This window comes from Piliocolobus tephrosceles, chromosome 6, assembly GCF_002776525.5.
Source record: "Piliocolobus tephrosceles isolate RC106 chromosome 6, ASM277652v3, whole genome shotgun sequence".
Taxonomy (NCBI): domain Eukaryota; kingdom Metazoa; phylum Chordata; class Mammalia; order Primates; family Cercopithecidae; genus Piliocolobus; species Piliocolobus tephrosceles.
This window is the reverse complement of record NC_045439.1, coordinates 56,310,683-56,334,379: the sequence shown is the minus strand read 5'-3', so window position 1 is coordinate 56,334,379 and position 23,697 is coordinate 56,310,683. Positions and strand designations below refer to the sequence as shown.

Genomic DNA, 23,697 nt, shown 5'->3' with positions numbered 1-23,697 from the left:
CTAGTGGGGATCAAAAACACATCCAGGAAAAGGGGGCCTTCAGAGGCTTTGCTCTTGAAAGCTAGTGGCCCAGGTTTGGCCATTGGTGACCAGAAGAAAGCCTCATCCTATGGGCCTGAGGTTTTTTTAGATAGGGGTCTCCCCTTCTTCAGTGCAGGAACTGGCCTCAGTCCCCAGAAGGGCTGCTCCCTTGGGAAGCTCCAAGCATCAGAACTTCCAGGCAAGACTAGGGTGGAGAGGATGGAAAGTAGGGTGGCAGGGAAAGGATGCATGAGAACGAAGCTCTGTATGAGAGAGAAGCAGACACATGCCAACAGGTGGTGGCACATGAATCATCAACCAGGGGGTACCACAGCCGTGTCTTACCAGGAGGCCATTCTGTCCTGCCTTCAGAGGGCAGCCTGAGCTTCTCAATGGGGATAGGGCTCCCTTGCCTTGGGAAGACAGCAATCTTCTGGTACCAGTTCTATCTGGTGAAAGGCCCAGAGTAAAACTATAGAACTGGGGAAACCTTTGCTAGAAAGGTTTCTTAGAATAGGGAAGCTGTAACAGGAGATCATGTCAATTAAGAGGAATGCCAATCAAAGACATTAGAAGCTGTGGATTGTAGAAATAAGCCTTGGACAATGGTTAATTATATTATTAGCAATAAGCAATGATGGTAATAATAATAGCTAATAATGCACGCTTGCCATGTTCTAGGCAGCCTGCTAGGAATTTTGTATGAATTATCTAATGGACTCTTAGCAACAAGGCATGAGATTCACGCTATTGTTATCATCCCTCTCGTTAATAAATGAGGACCTGAAGCCTCAAAGGGGTGATAATTAGGCATTGTCCACATAGCTAGCGTGGAGGAGACCAACTTGAATGCAGGCAGTCTGACTCCAGTACTGCATGTCCTGTCTCTTAAGAAGGGTAGGGCAGTTTCAGAGACTGCTCCATCCACCTTCATGGTAGAGGGAGAAAGCAGGCTTCAGGTATGGCCTGTCCCCGGGAGAGACGGGGAAGCCTGTCTCTGGCAGGACTCCCTGGCAGGTCCTCTGACAGAGTCACTGGTTTGGGTTAATAAGTACGTAGTGGGCTCTCTACTGACCCGGAATTGACCACCGTTGCCATCATCCAGCTCCAGAATGTATCCATCGGCGGGCACCGTGGACAGGGGTGGCTGTTTCCAGGACAATGTAGCGCTGTTGTTGTGGGTACAACATTCCTCCAGCTGTAGGATAGGGGTTGCTGGGACTGGAGAGGAAGCTAAACAGAAATTAGTGTAACTGGCTTCTGTTAAGCTGCAAATATTCCAGTATCTTAGAATGACAAACATCCCCCTGATAAACACATGGTTAGAAGTAGCCAGCCTGGGGTGCACAAGGGAGCTGAACAGGATCCTTCACAGTGTCCCCAGGAGTCAGACTGGCTCCTGATTTGTGGTTAGGACATTTCCTAAGCGCACAGTGGCCCTTCCCACCTTCATTGTGGCTGTTGGAGGGGAGACAGGCCGATTCACAGAACTGCTCTGTTCTCATCCCCTTGAGCACTGAAGACATTATCCCTACAGGAAATGTTTACATAGAGGCTGGGTTTCCAGTCCAACTCAGTAAAGCCTATTTAACTCATAATGTGCCTGAAGCTATGCTAATTATTTTATCATAAAACTTATTCTGAGATTTAAACCCAAGTTAATAAACCAGAGACTGCCTATTCTGAGAAATAGCTCTGAAACCACTACATTTCCAATATTCTATCATTTTTTTAAAACCAGTGATTCTACTCTAGGTCTTGTGCACAAAAGTAGCTATAACAGTGGATTTTTGAAAATTTGGTTCCCAGAGAGATCACAGTGATCTCTCCATTTCAAAACTTCTGAGGAACCTGACGTCATTATCTCAAGGTAGCTATACCTCAAAAACAGCACTAGGTCAAGTCGACTCATTTGCAGGTATAGTAGGCCCACTGTGAGCCTGGTATGTGGACTAGGGGTCTGGGGCATGACGAGGAGGCTCAAGATGCCTTTGCAGCTGCGTGAGAGTCTGTCATGCTGTTACGAGTCATAACAGCCCCCTCCACATTTTATACTGTGACTCTTTTCTAGTACTTAAAACTGCAAATTAGTTGAGCCTTCAGACACACGTAGAAATATCAGTTACTGAATAATCCCAGTTCTTCATATATAAACTTAATATATGCAGTTGGGAACCATGGTTTATTTTTATTTTTATTTCATTTTATTTATTTATTTATTTATTTATTTATTTATTTATTTTGAGACAGAGTCTTGCTCTATTGCCCAGGCTGGAGGACAGTGGCGAGATCTCAGCTCACTGTAAGCTCCGCCTCCTGGGTTCACACCATTCTCCTGTCTCGACTACAGGCGCCCGCCACCATGCCTGGCAAATGTTTTGTGTGTGTGTGTGTGTGTGTGTGTGTGTGTGTGTATTTTTAGTAGAGATAGGGTTTCACCGTGTTAGCCAGGATAGTCTCAATCTCCTGACCTCGTGATCCACCCGCCTCAGCCTCCCAAAGTGCTGGGATTACAGGCGTGAGCCACTGCGCCTGGCTGGGAGCCATGTTTTTACTAACTGTTTAAAAATTTTTTTTAGCACCAAAACATTGATTTATTATTGTTATTATGTTAGCACTTTAATAACAGGAGAGAACAGCTTGGACCATATCCAGGGACATTTAGATGAACAAATGTTCATCATGGAACACCTGGTATGCTGTATCAAAATTGGACTCTGTGTCTTGTGCACTGAATTAAATCTATGTCTTGTCAGTCATCCCAACCAAAACAGTGTTTAATTTTACAGCAGTTTAGAAAACAGGTTCTATGGTAGATAACCTAGAAAACAAAAGCAGCGACTGTAACATATGAAATGCAAAGGTGAAGCCGATCAATTGTCTTATACTTAAGAAAAGACTGTAGGCATTACAATAAAATCATGTCTGAGCTACTAAATTAAACATAGCTAAATCAAAATTCATGCCTGTTAAAACTGCAGGCAATCGGTTTAGGAGAAGAAATCATGTTTTAAGTTTCAATGGCACAGGATTTGGGTGAAATCTCATCAAAGAGCTACAGCTACTGCAGGCTCAGAAGCCCCAGAAATCCAGATTTGGAGGAAAGGAAGTAAATTCATTGCCTTGCTCACTAAATAAACTACAGGACTGGTTGGAAAGAGATGGACACAGAAGATGTAACTCCTTTTAATGAGAGTATCTAAATATAAATAGGCATCACCCAGGAGTTGTAACTACAGGATTAATTTTAGGTCATTTTAACTACTAGGGACTTTCCTTTTTATTTAAAATTTGTTTCCTTTATTAAAACGCATTTTTAACATATTTGCTATGGAAGAAAAATATAACAGGTTTAGGGAAACCATTCTTCAAAGGGCTTATGGAGACATGAATGATTCCCCCTGGGGGGTATTTATTCTTAACTGTCCTTATTAGTTAGTGCCCACCATGAAACAATTCCTTATGCTCTTATTTCATTAGCTCCATATTAGTCTTTCTTTTTCCCTTTGTTCATGTTTCAGGCAAGTCTATATTTCATCAATTACAAAAATCAAAGAATAAGATCACAGATGGTTTCAACTTAAATCATGCAAATGCTTACAACGTCTCTGATAAGAAAACTCAAATGTACCTGTGTAGCCATAGGTATAATTAAAAGAGTAACTGAAATACATGATGTCATGTGTAATTAAAACATCAGAACTTAATTTATAAGTCCTTGGTGGATACAGTTTAAAAGACCAAAAGGATATAAAAAAAGGCTAGACTCAATAATCTTCAGATCTTGATATTGTCCCAGATTTGGACAAATTAGCAAATGGACAAAAAGGCAAAGGGAGAGGAAAAAAAAAAACACAGAACTAACCCAGAGATATTTGCGTCTGTCTAAATTTATTCCTCCATGTGCTGAGAATTAGTTTTCCCTTTTCCTTATTTACCCCCAGTGATGCGGTACATAAAAGGTAAATGTGCTAAAATTACAGCCTCATTAGCAGAGACTCAGGCTGACATTCTAGAAAAATATATTTTATAGTGGGTGTTATGTTATCCTATTTAACTTCATTAGGCACAAAATAAATGGTCTACTAGAAATCCAAAGTACTTTCCAGTTAATCTATCTTTTATGATTCGGAAAAGGATAGCATTACAGTTTCTGCACTAAAATCTAAGGAAGAGCATTGTATTTTACTGAAACTCCTGTTATTGGGGCTTTCCTAGCTATCTTGATTTTTACACTTTCATGATCATTCTGGGGCAGCTGTTGTTCTTTCCTTAAGAATGAATTTCTCCTGTCCTGATCAGGGTTCTAGCATTTATCCTTCTTTTAGCCTGTAAAATCAAGCTTTAGGCTAAAAATTCTCCTTTTAAAATACAAGGGGGCAGCTATTCTTACTAACTTCCTTGAAGAGGTCTGGCAGAGCTGTGGTTCAAAATTAAATTTTCCAGCATCATCTTCTTATACCAATGTTTTCAAATGTCTTCCCTTTTTAAGGCCACTCTATTTCAAATTCTATCTCACGTTTTGTTTAATTTTTTTTCACAAATCCTTCAGATTGTGAACACTCACAACCATCCAGAATTCCTCTGTGAAAGTACACAGGAGTGTGGCGGGGAGAAATGAGAAGAGAAGCCGGGCTCCCGACCTCAACAGGGAACACTAATCATCAGGGCTGCTTTCAAGCGCTTTACCGAATGTTAGAGAGTGTGGTGAGGTAGTCACTCATTTAATTTTCACAACAATCCTATGAAGAAGATATTGCTACTATCTTTATTGTGCAGCGGAGGAAATGGAAGCATAGTAAGGTTTGATAGCTAGTAAGTGGCAGAACTGGCATCTGAAACCAAGCAGCCTGGCTCTGGAGGCTGTGTGCTTAGCATTGCATCATACTGCCCCTCTCCAGTCTGGTGCCTAGAAATAGTGTACTGGAGGAAAGTCTCCACATCTAATTCCCAAAGTTTCTTTCTGTTTCCTATAATGTGAACAATAAAGATTCCCCAAATAAAGATTCTACCTTCACAACTATGGTGGTTGAGAATGCAATTTTACTGCGTTATCTTCTCTGAAGGCTCATTTGTAGACTGTCATTCCCCTTTACGTGGCTGAACAATACAAATGGCATCTGAGAAAAGTTAGACTTTAGAACAACTACAAGCTGTTTCTGGAAAGCTATTATCGGTACACTGTTAAAGATAGCCCTGAACGCATGTTTTGAGTCCATGCATTTCAGGCTATCAGCATGAACAGATTACCTGCAAGCGTGTCTGCTCATTCCTTCCCCGCTAACCCTCTGGCAGCTTTACCCCTATGATTTATAGGAGACTCTATTCAGATCACACTGTCCTTGCCCATGACCTTGGTGCATACTCAGGGCTTATATTCAACTTGTGTCAATAAAAATAAATACACCCTTACGTGAGTAGAGACACTTAAAGGGATTAACAGCCAGTGGTCTATGTGCTAGAAAGGCTTGGTGAACTGTTAGGTCATTGTTTCATCCTGGTTCAGAATGAACAAACTGCCATTTCATTTCAGTACCATGACTCAAGAATTTTGGGATTCTTTGTGTACTTAGACAATTTTGGGTTAATATTTATTGGGGGAGGAAGTAGGTATCTGAAATCTATTCTCAACCAAACAGTAAAGCCCTTGGCTGACTAGGAAGAGACTTAAAATTTCCTTCCTATAACCTGGAAAAGAGCTGATTATACAACCTTAGCATTAAGTGGAAAATGTTTTTAAAATTATTCTCTAATAAAAATAGAAGACAAAGCTTAATATGTTGTTTTCTATAAAAGAAAAGTCTAAAAGATCAAACGCCACTTCCAGTATTCTGGAAAGAGGGTAAGATGATTTTCTAATCAAAACAAAACCAGAAAATGTGCCATTACAATTTAGGGATATTTGAAAAAAGGTACCAAATAGATCTCCATTGCTTGAGAGTGGTGTGGAATCAGAATGGGCCAGTTAAATCCTTAGCTAACAAGAGAGTAAAACTTTAGATAGTGCATTCTTGCTGAATAGCAGCTGGTCTGAGTGTAAATATGTAAAAGCCAACTATAAACCTACTTTCTTTGGTATCAACAACAACAATGGCAACAACAATGGCATCTATGACGAGCTTTTGAAACCAGAGATGTTTGATAAAATTCTGAGTCAAGAAGTAAACAGATATTTTAGTTATCATTTTGAGTCAGATCTTTAAATGCATACTTTAAGTGAATTTGAAAATATTTTAACTTCCTCCTGTAATCAACTTAGCACAATTAGAAAATACATATTGAATTACACGTATTGTTAGTTTCACAAAGGACAGATTACTTTAACACCACTCCGAATGCTACGGTCTTTGAGGTGCAGTTTCTTGACATATTTTTTACTGACAAGTTGTGAAAGTGCAGTTGATTAAACTGACTAAGAATATCTTTAAAAAATGAAAAGATTAACACCACAACAGGAAGAGTTGTGTATATATTAACAGATATTACAGAGGCCAATAGAAGTCTGAACTCCAGCCAATCAAGTTCTATTGTGTCATGACCTTTGGCTTTTTCTTTCCATCACAAGCATCTGACAGATGAAAATTATTCAGCTTCTAAAGAAGACTAGGCTCTCACTGAATTAATTAAACTCAATGAGCACAAAGCAAAGCATATAAATTAACCAGGCAGAGTGATAATAGTCAGAAGTAAATTAAATTAGACAAAGTGTTAAAAAGAAAATGAAAATGGAAGACTATAATCCAGTATTATACCAAATGGCCTGTTAGGTTAACTTCATGAATCATTGTTCTGGTTGTTGTGTAGTTTCAGATGGATTTGTGCTGGGAGGGTGTTCCGCATTTTGGCCCTGAGAGTACTTGGTATTCTCTGCTGTGTGTGCAGACTTGAACAGACTGGACAAACAGCCTTGTCCCTCTTACTTTTGTGTGCAGTCCTAAGTGGCCAAGTGACAGTGCTTTAGAAATGTGGTCTGTGATGCAGAGAGCATGAACTCGCAGTTCCCATACCCAGTGAAGGGCCTGTTCACTCCAGCTCAATCTTTACCATCCTGCCAACTGGCCTGGACTCCACCGTGGGCAGATGGACATGACTCAGGAGGGCAATGAATGGGGGAGGAGAGAGTTTTGACAGCTGATTAAAGCATTTCAAAGCCCTGAGGCTTTTACCCTCTAACTGCCCCCTCCTCCTGCCTCCTCACCAAGGCTAATTGGGTTAGCTCATTTTTTCCTCTACCACCAAAAGTCTTTCTATTGCTCTTTTGTGACATATTTTTTCCTCCAAGCTACTTGTGACATACCTTTCAGTGATTTTTATCTCACTGAAAGAATTGAGAACAGAGAGAGGCTGATCCAGGGGGATTTATCTGGGGCTCTATATTTTATTAAGGACGGGTTTATTTTACAGGCTACCACATTGGTATTAAAAATATATTTTTTTAAACAGCAAGAAAGAATTGCTGCAACAAAAATGTAGATTTGTTAATATTAAGAGATGAATTCACTTATTCCTTGAAGAAGCTGCTCAGTGTGGCAACAGCTTTATAGCACAAACTAGAAGTTGTAGGAGCTGGTTCTCTACCCATGCTCCCTGACTTTGAATCCTGGCCTTGCCACTCACCAGCTGTGTGAGCTCAGACAGGTAACCCAGTCTTCCTGTGCCCCAGTTTCTTCAACTGTCTACTAGGGTTACAAGAATAAAATGAGCTATACGTAAAACACTTCGGAGAATGTCTGGTTTGGTTAGCACTCAATAAATGTTAAACATTTTTCTTACTGTAACAAAGCATACTTATTTCCAATCTATGCACTACTTCAAAAATTTATGAAGGCATCTTCCCAAAGCAACACATATTAAACCCCCAAAAAGGAGAAAGTTCAAAATAAAAGAGAGCAAAAATCCATTAAAAGGCTGAGAGACGTACACATACCAAGTACAGGAACACATTTAACTGCCTGATGTGGACCCTAAGTAGACAGCCCTGAAACTTACTGATTTATATGATCTCTCTTTGATAAAAGGATGCAGGTATATTTTTCTTAAGAAACAGAACTTTTAAAGCACTGAATGCTGAGTCATTTACTATGTGGATGCTTAAATCAGGAGTTGCAAAGAGCAAATCAATTTCAATTTAAAAAATCAGCAAATGACAAAACTATAGAGATGGAGAAAAGATTAGGAGTTTCCAGAGATTAGAGGTGGTGGAGGGGAGGGGTATGACTTTCAAGGTGTGACAGCAGGGAGATCTTCGTAGTGATGAAACAGTTCTGTATCCCGATGCAGTGGTGATTATATGAATCCGTACATAGGATAAGATGGCATAGAACTATACACACACACTTTTCAGTGTCAACTTCCTGGCTTTGATATTATATTATAGCTACAAGATGTAACCATCAACGGAAGCTGGGTAGAGGGTGAATAAAACTTCTTACTATTTTTGTAACTTCTTATGTATTTCAAAACAAAAAGTTAAAAAGAAATATTTTTCAAATGGGTATTACACTGCCATAAAAATGCTGTTGCATGGTTGGCTTGATTCATTATTTTTCTTTGAAAGAGTTGTTTACCTTAAAATATTTTCAGCCCCCACCCAAAATCTCAAAGAGATCTTGCCATATCCCTTAATCATATAATCTAATTTTAAAGTTTATATCAAATTTCCATTTTCCTTCCAGGCTTGCATTTTTCTGCCAGTATTGGCAGGCCAACTGTGATCCTCTCAAATTCCCACTGATCCATGCTCAACCATTTGCTTACTATCTCATCCATGTGGAAGCAGTCACTTCAATTCTGAACTCCTCTGATTTATATCAATATTTCTGGATTCCTTTCTGTACCAAGATTTTATTTATGTATTGTGATGATCTCTTTCTCTCTCTGCCTTCCTCTTTTCATGTCAGCTGTTCTCTGGTGCTGAACACTTGAAATCTCTAAGACTCTGAAAGAGGCAAGCATCGAGTTGATCTGAATTTATCCAGCTTGCTGAAAAGTAGGTCACACATTTATAAAGAGACATTTTCATTACATAAGTTAGGAGCCACTCCAGATTCTTGTAACATTAGCCAAAGGGGTACTGATCCTGCTTCAAGCACCAGCATCCACTCAGGATGTTGCTCTCTGATTTGGGGGATGCAAGGACATACCTTTCACCTGCACGAAGTCGAGCTGGTGGATGGATTGCAGCAGAGGGCTGTTGTCCAGACTCAAGTCAAAGTCCGTGGTCATCCTTGGAGTGAGTGTGCCTTTACCCCACTGATCCTCAGTCAGGTGCACTCTCCTTATGAGGGCGTCAGAAATCTAATCAGATAAAAAAGACCACAGCCTAAGAAATACACCACCACACTCGAAACACAACACTGCCCCTTGGCTCTCCAGGAGCGTTACTCCCAAAATGCCTTGAGAACTCATACCCTGACTGCTTCAGTGCAGTTGGTGAGGAACACCCCATTAGGACTAGGGTGACTCACAATTTATCAAGCAAATCTGAACACTTTTGTGAGTCAGGGGGCACTATAAGAAATTAGAAGGTGTTAACTGATTTAATAGACAAATCTGAATATATGATCATGCTATTTATGGTAGATTTACTAAATGTCAACAATTTTAAAGGATGATACATTGGAAACTAGTTAATTTCTATTAGAATCAGTAGCTCAACCCTTCTAATTTAAAGCGTGAGTATCCTATCAAGACTTGGAAATGAGTTTCATAAAATAGTTTAGTGAGGGTGCAGATGGAATTTCTCACAATGTAAGCACATCATCTTCATGTGATTATCACTGTATTCTTTGGTAGAAAGCTCTTTCATTTCTTATATTCAATCTCTGTCTGTCACTCTTGGCCAGTTTAGTAGAGTGTGACTTGGAAGAGATCTACATGTTCCTTAACAAAACGTTGCTTATCATTGGGATCAAAGCTTAAGTAAAATCCAGCTTACACCATAGCATCTCACTGAAACAATTAACACTGAAGAATGAGAAATCTCTGCATTTGAGAAATCACTGACTTTCTGGCCAGTAGAAGGTGTCAAGAAGGTAGACATCTTACAAACTTAGACACTTAGACATCTGACAAAACCGTCCAAGAGATATTAATGAATAAGGACCGAATTCTTGGGCAAGGCAGTAACTCCACTTTGAAAGAACTTACAGATAATTATGTTTTCATGATTAAACACAAGAATAAAAAGAAGCAAAAAAGAAAAAAGAAAAAAGAAAAAAAAGCCCATGCACCTCTCAAACTTGTAGTACATGGTAGCAGTGACTTCTGGGAAGTCAGTGGAGTTTATTTAGCAGGCACTTCCATGTACACTGCAGTGTGAAGGTAGGTTCTGTTACTGAGAGACCCAGGGCTGTTGGAAGTCTGACTTAAGCATCCTAGACTATGTCCTATGGGACATTTAGAATCTGAAGCAGAAACTAGTTAACTCTTACCTGCAAAAAGCCACTGGGATCATTTTCCTTAATCACCTCCAAGCAGTATTCCATGAGACCTGTGGTCTGGCGCAATTTCACTGTGCAGTGAGAGATCTGATCTCGAACCACCTAGGATTAAAAAGACAACAGAGCGGTCCAAGATGGCAGAGGGTAGAAGAGAAGCAAACTGGACCATTGGAAAGCTTCTTCAAACCAGAATCCATTCCATCCTGGAATGGAACTAAATTTATGAGAATATTTTCTGGGAATGTCTGCTGTGGATAAGGACTCTGGAAGACAGATGGGATAAGATTCTCAAAGGAAATTGGTAACAGGACCCATCAGAAGGGAAGGCAGGTAGATTTTGGAACCCTAGATCTGGTGACCTTGGTGCATCAACGAACACCTTCCAAAGGTCCCCCTGCCCTGCGCTTTTCTGTGAAGCTGACTCTCCCGTGCGGTTTGCTGGGGGTCTGTGGAGGAGCTATAGCTCCCCAAGATGTGGCTGCAGCTGTGCTTGGTGACACTGTCCACCTTCAGTGCCCTCTACGTTACTTTTAAAGAGCAGACATCACCATCTGAACCCAATTCCTTTCCCTTCCTGCTCCTCCACACAGCCAATTGTTCTGCCTCTTTTTCCCTGCGTGGTTGGTGGGGGGACCTGGAGGGCCAAGGTGGAGCTTGGGAGAGATAATGAGCTAATGACAAGCTGGAGAAAGAAGACGGATGCATAATTAAGTTTTAAGAATAACCCACTGAAACCACTGCCTCTTTCAGAGAGCAATTGTAAAGGCTGCTCATTTGCCAAGCTGAGTCTGCTTTAACCTAAATAGGCATCTTTCTGAGCAAGCGGTTTCTGCTTCTAAGAAGCTGTCTGTGCTTAGCGATGAATGCATGACATTCCTTGAAAAGTTTTTTTCTTCAGAGGCATTTGTCATATGTGTCCGCTGCTCAGTAACCCAAGTCTTGAATGCCTATATGGTTTTTTCTTATTTCCAAAGATGGGGTCCTGCCATGTTGCCCAAGCTGGTCTTGAATTCCCGGGCTCAAGCAATCCTCCTACTTTAACCTCCAAGTAGCTGGGACTACACTGCACCTATCTTTGAATGGTTGTCGAAGTGTAAAATTGAAGAAGGGTTTTCCAGGAGCCATAATTACTCACATCCTCAATATTTAAACTACTTTGCAAAAGCCTAAAAAATATCTAGTATTTTGGATCGTATGGATAATAGCCAAAAGAGAATCTAATAATAATTATTTAAAAATGTTCCTTGTTCCTTCTTTTCATTTTTGGTTATAAATTTATTTTCCATTAAAGATTATTTCATCCACTTTCCAAAACAAACAGGAAATAGATGAGAAAAAGCAAATACTCTTATCATTCTAATGTAAATTTTTAAAGTACTTTGACATTTCTTTTTAGTTTTTCTCTGGAACCAGACTTATCATTGCAGTCATTGTATATGACAATTTTACCTTCCCTTTCCCCCAATTTAATACTGTAACACAGGCATTTTTCATGTTGCCACCATCAATGGTTACAAAAACATCCCATTGAATGGATGATCTTAATTTGCTTAATCATTCCTGTTCTCTTATTATTGGACATTTAATTTCTATCTAATATTTTGACAACTCATTCATTCATTATTTCTGATTTTTTTGTTCCTAATGTTTTACCATGGCAAAATACACACAGCATGACATTTTCCATTGTAACCATTTTCAAGTATGTAATTCTGTGGCATTAAGTACTTTCACACTATTGTGGAACTATCACCAACATCCATCTCCAGAACTTTTTCATTTTCCCAAATTGAAACTCTGAACCCATTAAGCAACATCCCCATTTCCCCTTCCTCCCAGCCCCTGGCAACCACCATTCTACTTCCTTTCTCTATGAATTTCACTATGCTAAGAACCCCTTACATAAGTGCAATCATATAATATTTGTCCTTTTGTGACTGGCTTATTTCACTTAGCATGATGTCTTTGAGATTCAACCATGTTGTAGCATGTGTCAAAATTTTCATCTTAAGAGCAAATAGCACTTCGATGTATGTATACCATATTTTCTTTATCCATTCACCCACTGATGAACACTTTTGGCTACTGTGAATAAAGTTATTATAAACACGAGTGTACAAATATCTTTGTAAATCTCTGCTTTCACTTCTTTGTGGTATTATACCCCGAGGTGGAGTTGCTGGATCGTGTGGTGATGCTATGTTTAAGTTTTTGAGGAATCACCATACCGTTTTCCATGGCAGCTGTACCATTTTACATTCCCACAGCAATGCACAAGGATTTCAATTCTCCACATCCTCACCCACCTTTATTATTTTCTGATTTTTTAAAAATACAGCCACCGTAAATGTGTAAAGTGGTATCTCATTGTGGTTTCGATTTGCATTTCCCTAATGATTGGTGATGCTGAGCATCTTTTCATATATTTATTGGCCATTTGTGTAGCCTCGCTGCTAATCAGGTCTTTGTACATTTTTAAAATTGGGTGTTGTTGTTGTTGAGTTGTAGGAGTTCTTTACATATTCTGGATATCAATCTCTTATCAGATATATGATTTTCAAATATTTCTTACTGTTGTGTGGGTTGCCTTTCCACTGCTTGTGTCCTGTGAGACATAAATATTTCCAACTTACTTATATTTTGTTTCCTTTGCTTTTGGTGTCATATCTGAGAAATCATTGCCAATTCCAGTGTCCCAAAGGTTTCCCCCTGTTTTCTCCCAAGAGTTTATAGTTTTAGGTTTTGTATTTATTTCTTTGATCTATTATGAAGTAATTTTTGGATATGGAGTTAAGTAAGTGTCTAACTTCATTTTTTTTTTTTTTTTTTTTTTGCATGTGGATATCCAATTTTCCCCACACCACTTATTGAAAACACTGCCCTTTTCCCATTGGCACCCTTGTGAAAAATTATTTGAGCCACTATGTAAGAGTTTATTTCTGGATTCTATTCTATTATAGTGGGTCTATATATGTGTCCTTAGCCAGCATCCACTATTTTGATCATTGCAGCTTTATAATAAGTTTCGAAGTTAGGAAATGTAAGAACTTCAAGTTTTTCCTTTTTCAAGATTGTTTTGGTTATTTACATCACCCAGTTTTCTGATAGATGATTTGTTACTGCTTTTTAACTTTTAATAATAATTAAAAAGGAAAATAAAATGTAGGATTTAAAATCTCTTTATTGTCACTGGTGAAAGGAACCAACTTTGATGGAAAGATTATTTTTGTGAGTTTTGGGGGGATCAAATTTAAAATTCACTAGTTGATTTATTTTCTTCTGACATCCAATATGCCTGACAACCACCACCACCATGGTCTGGGCTCAATAAATACAAATTATTTTTTTTTTATTCAGAAAATAACAGGAAGATTAGGCTTCCATTTCTTGGGGAGGAAAACCCCACAAGTAAAACAATTAAAAATTAAAGAGAGGTGACCTACAGCTAATATGCTATTCCCCTCTGCTGTATGAGGCTGAACTAACTTGTTTCCAGGATGACATTTTTATATTTTGGTAGCCAGTGTATTGGTGCTGCTAGGTAGCAGACACCTCCACAGCCATCATTTCATTATCCAAATGACAACTGCCCTTGACTACTGCCCTGGAAGTCTGAATAACAAGGACAGAGGGAATCTGAGCACTATAACCCAGAGTCAGTCTGCTTTTGAGATAAAATAGACTGAATGGTTGTGTTTCCTTTCCAGAGGATTCAGTTCAATGATGTATTAATGTACTGAAATACATTACTCAGTCCTTATAAAATTCCATGTTTGCTTCTATAAATTTCCATATCAAGTATGGTTTATTGGGTGCTGAAGGAGCTATCTGAGTGTTGGGGCTCTCTGCTGATTCTTAAGAAGCTTAATTGTTACACTGCCAAAGAGCCGGGGAGTTTCAGCAGGGGTTTGCCCTTGGCTCCTGCATTCTATGACTCAAGCTCCTTGGAAGGACTCAATATTCTTGAGTTCCTGGCTCTCAACCCCTCACTCTTGCTACAGTTGATTTTGGTCCACCTTTTTACATTTTAATCAACCATTCACAATGATCACAATAGCCTGTGATAAAATCACTGCTAAAAATTGAACTATGGGGTTCCCAAAGAAGCATTTTGGGTGCCCTGTAATTAACTTAGAGTTTCTGAATTAATTTAGCAAGATTTCCCACATTATAGAAATCAGCCGGATTATCTTAAATCAGATCTTTTAAGAGTATAAATACTTTCTCTCTAGCTGTCTTTATCAACTCTCTTACTTGCTACCTTCTTCAACCTGCGTTATTCATATCACATTTTGTGATCATTTATTTCTACATTGAGTTTTTCATAGAAAATGATTCCTGGAAGCCAGGCCACCTCACTGTTGTCTTTGAATGACACATTTCTGTGCTTTGGCTCTGACGTGCCAGCGAACCCCTTGGCATCATGTGTGCAGCGGGCTGGATTCAAGAGGTCCTTTTCTCAGGGACAGAGCAAGTTGCAGAAATGACACAAATAGGGCCTGGGAGAACAGTTTTCCTGTTTTCATCTGCACTAAAGCCTAAACCAGCTCCCACAGGACAGTGAATTAATCTGTAGTCCACAGTTTCAGAGAAGGCTTTTAAAATTTTATCAGCAGAGCCACCATCTGTTCTGGATGGCAAATGCCTATTGATCATTTGAACAGTTTTATTTTGTTAAGTGGCAAATTTATAAGGTCATTTCTTGGGTCAGGATACGACACTGATACTTATTTGTTAAAGGACAGTCTGAAGGACTGTTGTGTCCCTTTGAATTCTCAGACATTGTCAGTAGCCCAGAGCAACCCAGGAGAGAGTATACAACAAGTTTTATCCTGCCTGTCCACAATTACATGCCCACCACTAACAGACCAATCTCCTTCTTCCAGGCAGCTCATGTGACACAACCAGAAGCAAGACCTGAGGTTAATTAAGGGGAATTTCATTCTTAACCCAACCATAACCTTCCTCCACCTCCATATACCTCTCTATTTTACATGTGGTTCTTTTAACATTTTTCTTTATTTATCCTTTTTAAATAAATGCTTTTTTCTTTCTTTTTTTCTTTTTTCTTTTCTTTCTTTCTTTTTTTCTTTTTTTTTTTTGAGATAGGGTCTCACTCTGTCACCCAGGCTGGAGTGCAGTGGCACACTCACAGCATACCACAGCCTCAACCTCCTGGGCTCAAGTGATCCTCCCACCTCAGTCTCCCTAGTAGCTGGGACTAACTACAGGCACATACCATCACACCTGGCTAATGTGTATATTTTTGGTAGATATGGGGTTTTGCCATGTCATCCAGGCTGCTCTTGGGCTCAAGTGATCCTCTCGCCTTGGCCCCCCATAGTGTTGGGATTACAGGCGTGAGCCACCGCACCTGGCCAGTGCTTTTTCCTATAGTACTCTCTCTCATCATAGGTTTTGTTGGGATATCACTAATGAACTACAGCCTAAGTAAACACTAACATTCTTTCTCTATTTCAAAAAGTTCTTTCTTAAATATAAGCTATGCCTTCCCATTACAGTTTAAAACAATTTCCCCTAAGCATAAGGTAATTCTTTAATCCTTTTTGTTTAAGGTCCGGTACAGTTGTCTTCTCGGTATCTGTGGGGGATTGATTCCACGATTCCCTGAGGATGCCAAAATCCACAGATGCTCAAGTCCCTGATATAAAATGGTATAGTATCGGCATGTAACCTATGCACATCCTTCTATACACTTTAAATCATCTCTAGATTATTTGTAATACCTAATACAATGTAAATAGGTATTGTATTGTATTGTTTAGGGCAGGGGTCCCCGATCCCCGGGCCGTGGACTGGCACTGGTCTGTGGCCTGTTAGGAACTGGGCTGCACAGCAGGAGGTGAGTGGCCGGCCACCTCCTTTCAGATCAGCAGCGGCATTAGATTCTCATAGGAGCAGGAACCCTTCTGTGCACTGTGCATGCAAGGGATCTAGGTTGCCCGCTCCTTATGAGAATCTAATGCCTGATGATCTGAGGTAAAACAGTTTCATCCCAAACCATTCCTCCCACCCCCACCCCCCTGCAGCTCTCTCTCTAATAATATTAATAATAACATCATATTATTAATAACATTAATTATGTTAATTAACACAATATTAATTATATTATTACTAATAACATAACATTAATGATACTATGTCATTTTGTATCAGGGACTTGAGTATCTGTGGATTTTGGTATCTGCAGGGAATCGTGGAATCAATCCCCCACAGATACTGAGGAGACAATTGTACTCCATGGAAGACAATTGTCTTCCATGAAACTGGTCCCTAGTGCTGAAGAGGTTGGGAACCACTGGTTTAAGGAATAATAAGGAAAAGTCTGTGCATGTTCAGGAGAGACTTTTGTTTTAAAATATTTTCAATCCCTTGTTGGTTGAATTCATGGATGCAAAATTCATGGATATGGAGGGCTGACTGTACTTTTAAGATGCAAGCTTGAAGAGTTTGTTCTCCATGGGTCCTTTTGATCAGGAGGGAGTTTCTATGTGTCCTGTCGTGTCCTAAAGCATGATGACCAACTGATGCTTTGAATTAACTGTGTGAATTAAAGGTGAAGTGCTTTGGCTATTAGATCTTTCCAGTAAAATAAAGAATTCTCCTGTTTTTTTCCAAGAGTAGAACATTATCTACCATATCATTGTCACAGTCACTAAAACTTAGAGCATTTAACTTAAGAAAGAGCATCGTAAATTTCTCACATGCCACCACTCTCCCCCATAGTTTAAGGCAAATATTTTCCCCAGTCTCTGGAAACCACCTTCTATACTAATGTTACTAATTTACCCACACTGGCAACTCATCATTTCAAAGGCAAGTCTGAGGCTTTGAGTTTTTAATCAAGAAAAGGATCATTTAGGCCTTTAAATAAAACACACACCTGTTTTTAGGAAGTCTTGAGGTTTTTAACAGTAAAGCTGTGAAATTTCTGTTCTAGAAGTGTGAATATCACCAATGCTTTATCAATAAACATGGAGTGGAATATGCAAAGTAGGCTCTTAATGTATAGAATACTGTATCCCCGTACAGAGAAGTTAATGAAAGAAGAAATTCAAGACATTGGGAGAGAGAAGCATATTGGGCAGTCCCAACCACACAGGAGAACATTTACCACTGAAGGCGGGTTGCAATAAGAGTGAAGCAGTATGATGTGCTGTAGAATGTGAAGTGTAGCAAGGTATAGTGGATTACTCCATCCTCCTCAAAGTATGAGTTAGGTGCCTTCTGGAGGTAAGAGGTGTCACCCGCATCTGGGTTGAGGCAAAGAGTACTAAGGAAGTTCTGAGACTGACTTTGATTGGCATTGCCAAAGTGAGTAGGGAGCTGTTCATGGGTGTGACCCCTAACTAAGAGGAACTCCAGCTGTGTGTGGGGCTTCCTCGTGATTCCATGGGTAGCCTGGGTACCCTATCCCATACAGTCTCTCTTGTGATTTTTTGCTCCTACATGGTGGGAAGCAGAAGACTGCAAAATAATGCCAAATGAAACTCTGAAAGGAATTCATCATTCATGATGGGCTTGCAATCAATCATAATTGTGGTTAAATAATTAGAATTGGTTTCTACAGACTTCTGCTGAGGGCAACTGAAGGCTTCAAGTTGTTCTAGTGTGCCTAATTTTTCCAAATGTCTTCATTGTAATGGAATAACTGAGTTATTTGCCATTAGTTTTACAGGGATTGAGGTGGTTCTTGGCTTGAATTAGTTGCTTTTTCTTTCTAGTAATGACTGTAGCCAGTCAAATGGCATATATTTTTAATTTTTTTGTGAGCTGGAATTGCCTTCCTTCTTTCCTTCTTTCCTTCCTTCCTTTCTCCCTCTCTCTTTCCCTCCCTCCCTTTTTTCTTTCCCTCTTTCTTTCCTTCCTCCCTCCCCCTTTCCTTCCTTTCCTTTCCTTTCTTTTCCTTTCCTTTCTTCCTTTCTCTCTCTCTTTCTTTCTTTCTCTTTCTTTCTTTCTGTCTCTCTCTCTTTCTTTTCTTTCTTTCTTTCCTCTCTCTCATCTGAATCAAAGGATTATTTGCCTGTTATAAAACAATGACAAAATAGCTGCAGTAAGCAGTTCATATGCCAATAATATCCATAATGTAAATTTGTGTTCTTAATATGCAATATAATTAATTTTTGGCAAACATAATGGGATCATAACAGGCAATACATGGTAAATAATAACAAAGATAATGGTGAAAATAATGATAATTTTTCTAACAAAATGCAAAGCTTACACTAGGCCTCAAAGTCAAGCATTCTACAGATAACTACAATTGGCACATGGAGGTCCTCAGTAAATATTAATATGAAGACTGTGTAACATGGTAAGCTTTATCACCAGCCCTCAGCATCATTGCTGAATAATTTTGTTGGTATGTTAAATTTACCAACCACATATGGTAACTGAAAACTAGAATTTTTCCCCAGAATCATTTGGAATAACTGTAACATTTTTTTCTTTCAGAGGATCTTAGAGTTCAAAGGTAATCAAGAAAATACATATCGCCTCTTACTGTTCAATGTGTGAATTCATTCTAAAATATTAGCACACATTTAAGACAATTTCAGAGTTATGTCAAATTGTGAATGTTACATAAACAAAAATAATTTCTAGATATGTCTTTGGGCTTATCAAGGGAAAGTGGCATATGTAAAGTTTCTGAAGAAAGCACAGATCTCATTAATGGCACAATTTAGTTTAAGTGTTGTCATAAATCCCCTGCGAGGAGCACAGATAGGAAATTTAAGGCTTTCTTCAGCTACAGCAGACCTGGGAAGGATGTTAACACAATGGACAGACCAAGACGAAACACCCGGGGGTCCAGTGTGCGCTGCTGACTGTTGGAATATATTGCCCAAGTAGCTCCAAATAAGAGTTAGTAATATTTTTCTTGGAAGCTCGAAAACACTTCCTCCCTCAGTAGCTTTCTGACATTCGCGTTAGTTCACCACATTCGGAAAACAGATATTTGGTTCCCAGCATTTTATCAAACCACAGAGTAGGATTAACTATAATTTACATTTCAAACAGTTTTCCTCAAACATGTCCACATCTGCATATGTCTCAGAAGCTGCTTTGCTTTTTTTAGCTCACCAAACTTTGTGAACTATTTTATACAATGATCAATTATGAATTCATGCCACTAAAGAATCTCCCAGGTTCACGGATAATAACACCAGTGTATGGGCTAATTCTAGACTATGAACTATGGTATCATAGAAAACAAGCCCCTGGAAACAATTCTTCAGTGTGTTGAATGAAACCATATTTCCAGTCATTCTCTCTCGATCACAACATAATAGTTAATATACATTAAAGATTGTGCTAAGTGCTTTGCAATGCCCTGTGAGGTACCACTTCTAGCCTTATTTTACAGAGGAAATAAATTTTTGAGTCACAGACTTGCTCAAGGTGAGAAACCTAGTTAAGTGAGAAAGTGTGTCCTCTCACACCAGCCTCTATGACATAGAACATGGGCTCTTTACCACTCAGTTCCGTCTTACTTCAGAACCAGAACTATTAAATCTGTTCAAGCAATCAGTGCTTTCAGAGAGGGACACGAGTAGATTATAAAGACTGTGTAAATACACACTCACTTTCCAGCATCCCTAGTTTTTTGGATTGCTCTAGGAGAGAGTTGCCAGAAAAATACACACACAACTCCTCTCTTTGTCAGCAAAAAGCAGGCCCTCAGAGAACTCAGCCAAAGGGAAGCGGAAGAACATAAGATTACCCCTGCAGGACAGTGAGTGACGGGTTAGCCAACAAAGATAGAAAGAAGTACTGTGCTTGGCAAGTGATGTCTATAAAAGGCCAGTCTTTTCTCACAAACCTGAGTAGCAACAAAAGTGACAAGAAAGGGAAAAGGCAGGGGGAGAGAAGGAGAGCGAGCGAGCCGTGGAGGCCTGTATCAGTGGTCATGACGGTGTGAGTGGCACTGGTGGCTGTTTTTGGAAGCAATGACAGATATAATCAGCTGAAAACAGCAGAGAAACAAATCACTCGTGACAGAAGACAGAACAGCTTTGCTGCTGTGGGGGACAGCCAGCCACCTGTCTCTGGTTTCTGCAGTCCTTTGAGGTCTGGGCAGGAAACTCCAGCCTGGGCAGGGTGGAATGAGGGCAGGCAGCTGCCTCTGCTCAGCAACCCCCAAATGCATCCGCATGCCCTGCCGGGGCAGCCCAGCCAGTACAGATGGACCATCAGAGGGGGGAAGAGGACATAGTCACGCGATGTGGCATCCCAGCGATGCGTGAAAGCCATTCCTGGGCAATGACATCTACAGCCACAACACAGTCCTTAAGTGATTTTCTCACAGTCCTGTTCTGCAGAGGCAGCACAGAGCAGGAGGGCAAGCGGGCTTCTCATGCCTTCTGCCATTCTTTGATAGGGATAAATGATGCATTCTCAATCATCAAAAAATTCCCCCTTCCCTCCAGATTGCTGCCTTTATGTCTCTCCCATATAGAAAAGCTGGAGTTGCCCTACCATCACCATGTGACTGTCGCAAACTGTTCACCATATTCTTTTAAAAAGTGCCGGGAAGTTGTTTGCAATGTTTCAAAAAAGATATTTCCATTAAGAAAAAAGTTAAAATGTTATGGCTAGGTACCTAAATAGTTGGTCCACTATTTAGTGGGGCAAACTGTTCAGTTTCATTTGTGGTTTTATTTTATACAGTTCTATGTGATTCAAATGATATTTTGAGGACTGCTATAACAATAGAAGTTATGGGTTTCTGAAGGGTGCTCAAATTGAAGGGCTATAGTGACAGTTTTTTAGCCATGTTAGGCCAGGTGCTGGATACAGAAAACATCCATTGGTCCTCAGGCCTAACCGGATGGACCAAGACCACAGTGCACATGTGCTAATCACCCTCTTCTTCCCTGACAGCTTTGCCGATTCCTGCAGGTAGGAATGTAAGTGGTCATTAACACACACTTCCTATAATTTGGACTGCTCAGGTGCCAGCTCTTGAGGTACTCTGTGACCATTTTAGCTGCAAGTAGGTTTGCCCTGTCACAACTTCTGTGACATTGGGCACCTCTCTCCTGGAAGCCCACTCTCTACCTGTGTTGGGGTCAGCTGTGGGTATAACTTATCTCTTCCATTGAACTGTAAACTCCATAAGGGCAGGACTCCTTCTGAGCCACCTTCATTTCCCTCCCTCCTCCTGCTCCCCTGCCCAGCACTACGAGCATATGGTCAGACCTCATTTCCCCCTTCATCCTAAGCCATGCCAGCACTGCACACTACATACCCACCACCCGCCAATAGCCACTCTGAGGCCTGCTGGCCACATGTGTGGGCCTCAGCTGATTGTCTACTGCTGGACCCCCTCTGGTTTGCTCTTCTCATCCACTCATCCGTCCTCTCACATCTTGTTGCCCTGCACCAATGGGGCGATAGATGGAATGTTAGATGTCTCCTGGAGGACCAGTCCTGCCAATAGGGTCCCATTCTTATAGCCAATTGATTCCACCGTGTCATGACAAAATTCTGTGCAGCTTCCAACTGTAAAGTTCACTTGAGAAGTTAAGACAAATCATGTTGATTTTCTAGAAAGTACAGATTCTATTTCTCAATTCAAAAGTACGTTTTTGCCTCTGTATGGCCACTCTATTTAAAATTTCCACCCCCATCCCCAGTACTCACTATCCTCTTACCCTACTTTTAAAATTTTTCTTAGCACTTTTTGGCTAATTTACTCCATATTTTACCTACTTATTGCTATGGTTTGAATATATCCTCCAAAACCCATGTTGAAATTTAATTGCCATTATAAAAGTATTAAGAGGTGGAGCCTTTAAGGAGTAATTAGGACATGAGGCCCCTGCCTTCATGAATGGATGAATGCTATTATCTTGGGAGAGGGTTAATTATCATGGGAGTGGGCTCCCACAAAAAGGTTGAAGTTTGACGCTTATTCTCTTGTTTCCCATGCTCGTCTGTCCTTCTGCCTTATGCTATGGGATGATGCAGCATGAAGGCCCTCACCAGAAGCCAACACCATGCTTTTGGACTTCCCAGCCTCCAGAACCAAGAGCTAAATATAATTCAATTATTTATAATCACCCAGTCTGTGGGATTCTGTTATACCAACATAAAATGGAGGAAGACACTTATTTATTATTTATCCCTCCTGATAGAATGTAAGTTGCATAAAGGCAAGAATTTTGATTTATTTATTATTCCTATGTCCACAGCAGTTCCTGGCTGAGAAAAGTCACTCAACAAACATTATTTGGGTAAATGAAGGAGTAGGTAGTGAAGGGAGGGATGTGTCTGCTCCTTTCTGGCCAGACCACTGGCTCCCCAAGGCTGTGGGCATCCTCTCCTCCTATCTATGGGAAGGAATTCTCCCAGCCTGTCCATCATGCCTCCCGGGAGCCTGGCTTGTTGGCTTTATGCTCTTCCCATGATGCAGTACTTACCTTCAGCTTGTGCTCATGCTCCTTGTTGACGCGGGCCAGCAGCTGGGCTTTTCTTCTGTTGAGGGCATCAATGAGGGCATCGCATTGGGCCACCAGACAGGCTTCAAACTCCACACTGTTCTCCTGTGTAATAGAGCACATTTCTCAACTGCAAGGTGCTGGGTGCCTCAGGCTGCCAGAGAAAACAGAGCTCCCCCATCCTGCTGAAGGGAATGAAAAGGAACTCTGTCCACAATGCACATTTGGAAATTTTAAAAAAATAACTGGATAAACTTTATTCTACTCTGGTCATGTTTTGCTTTAAATTTAGATTAAAAGGATAAATATTTATTGCTTAAATTTATCAAAAGGAAATCATCTCCACATTTTGAATTATATTAAGTAAAACAAAGCTTTAGTTTACAGAGTTGTGGATGAATGCTTTTGAAGGCCACATATGTCCAGCTATGTATGGTGGAAGCTGGCATTCAAAAAGGCAATGAGGAGGGAGTGGGGCATTACTGAGGCATGAGAAATCATTAAATTCAAAGGAATAAAGAAGAAAAAGGATGGCACTGGTCTTCAATGTTAACAATAATCCAATGAGAACAGAAGTTTATAAGATACAAGAGTAACGGGTAAAAGTACTTGCCCCTTTCATTAAGGAAAGCAAATAGTAGGCAGACAAAAACAATCAATGTGTGTAACAGGGATCACCCTGCCATAAAAATCAGATATGACCCAACACCTTGCAGGGGAAAGGCAACTTCATGCTAAATGAATTATAGCTTCCCTTTGATGTTTAAATT

At 40.1% G+C, this 23,697-nt stretch overlaps 1 protein-coding gene across 4 annotated transcripts in view; it reads right to left on the bottom strand.

The window, feature by feature from the left end:
* The window catches only part of TRIM9 (tripartite motif containing 9), a 119,473-nt gene that overhangs the window by 24,591 nt on the left and 71,185 nt on the right, over window positions 1-23,697 (bottom strand). For 2 of the 4 annotated variants that reach the window (XM_023222655.2, XM_023222654.1), the window contains exons 3-6: window positions 22,910-23,032; window positions 10,455-10,565; window positions 9,165-9,318; window positions 1,097-1,254 (exon numbers count right to left, since the gene is read on the bottom strand). In XM_023222655.2, the coding sequence (XP_023078423.1) occupies window positions 1,097-1,254; window positions 9,165-9,318; window positions 10,455-10,565; window positions 22,910-23,032 (546 nt within the window). Of the gene's footprint in view, window positions 1-1,096; window positions 1,255-8,446; window positions 8,453-9,164; window positions 9,319-10,454; window positions 10,566-22,909; window positions 23,033-23,697 lie in introns of all 4 variants that reach the window. The other 2 variants (XM_023222656.1, XM_023222653.2) reach the window with 2 other exon arrangements.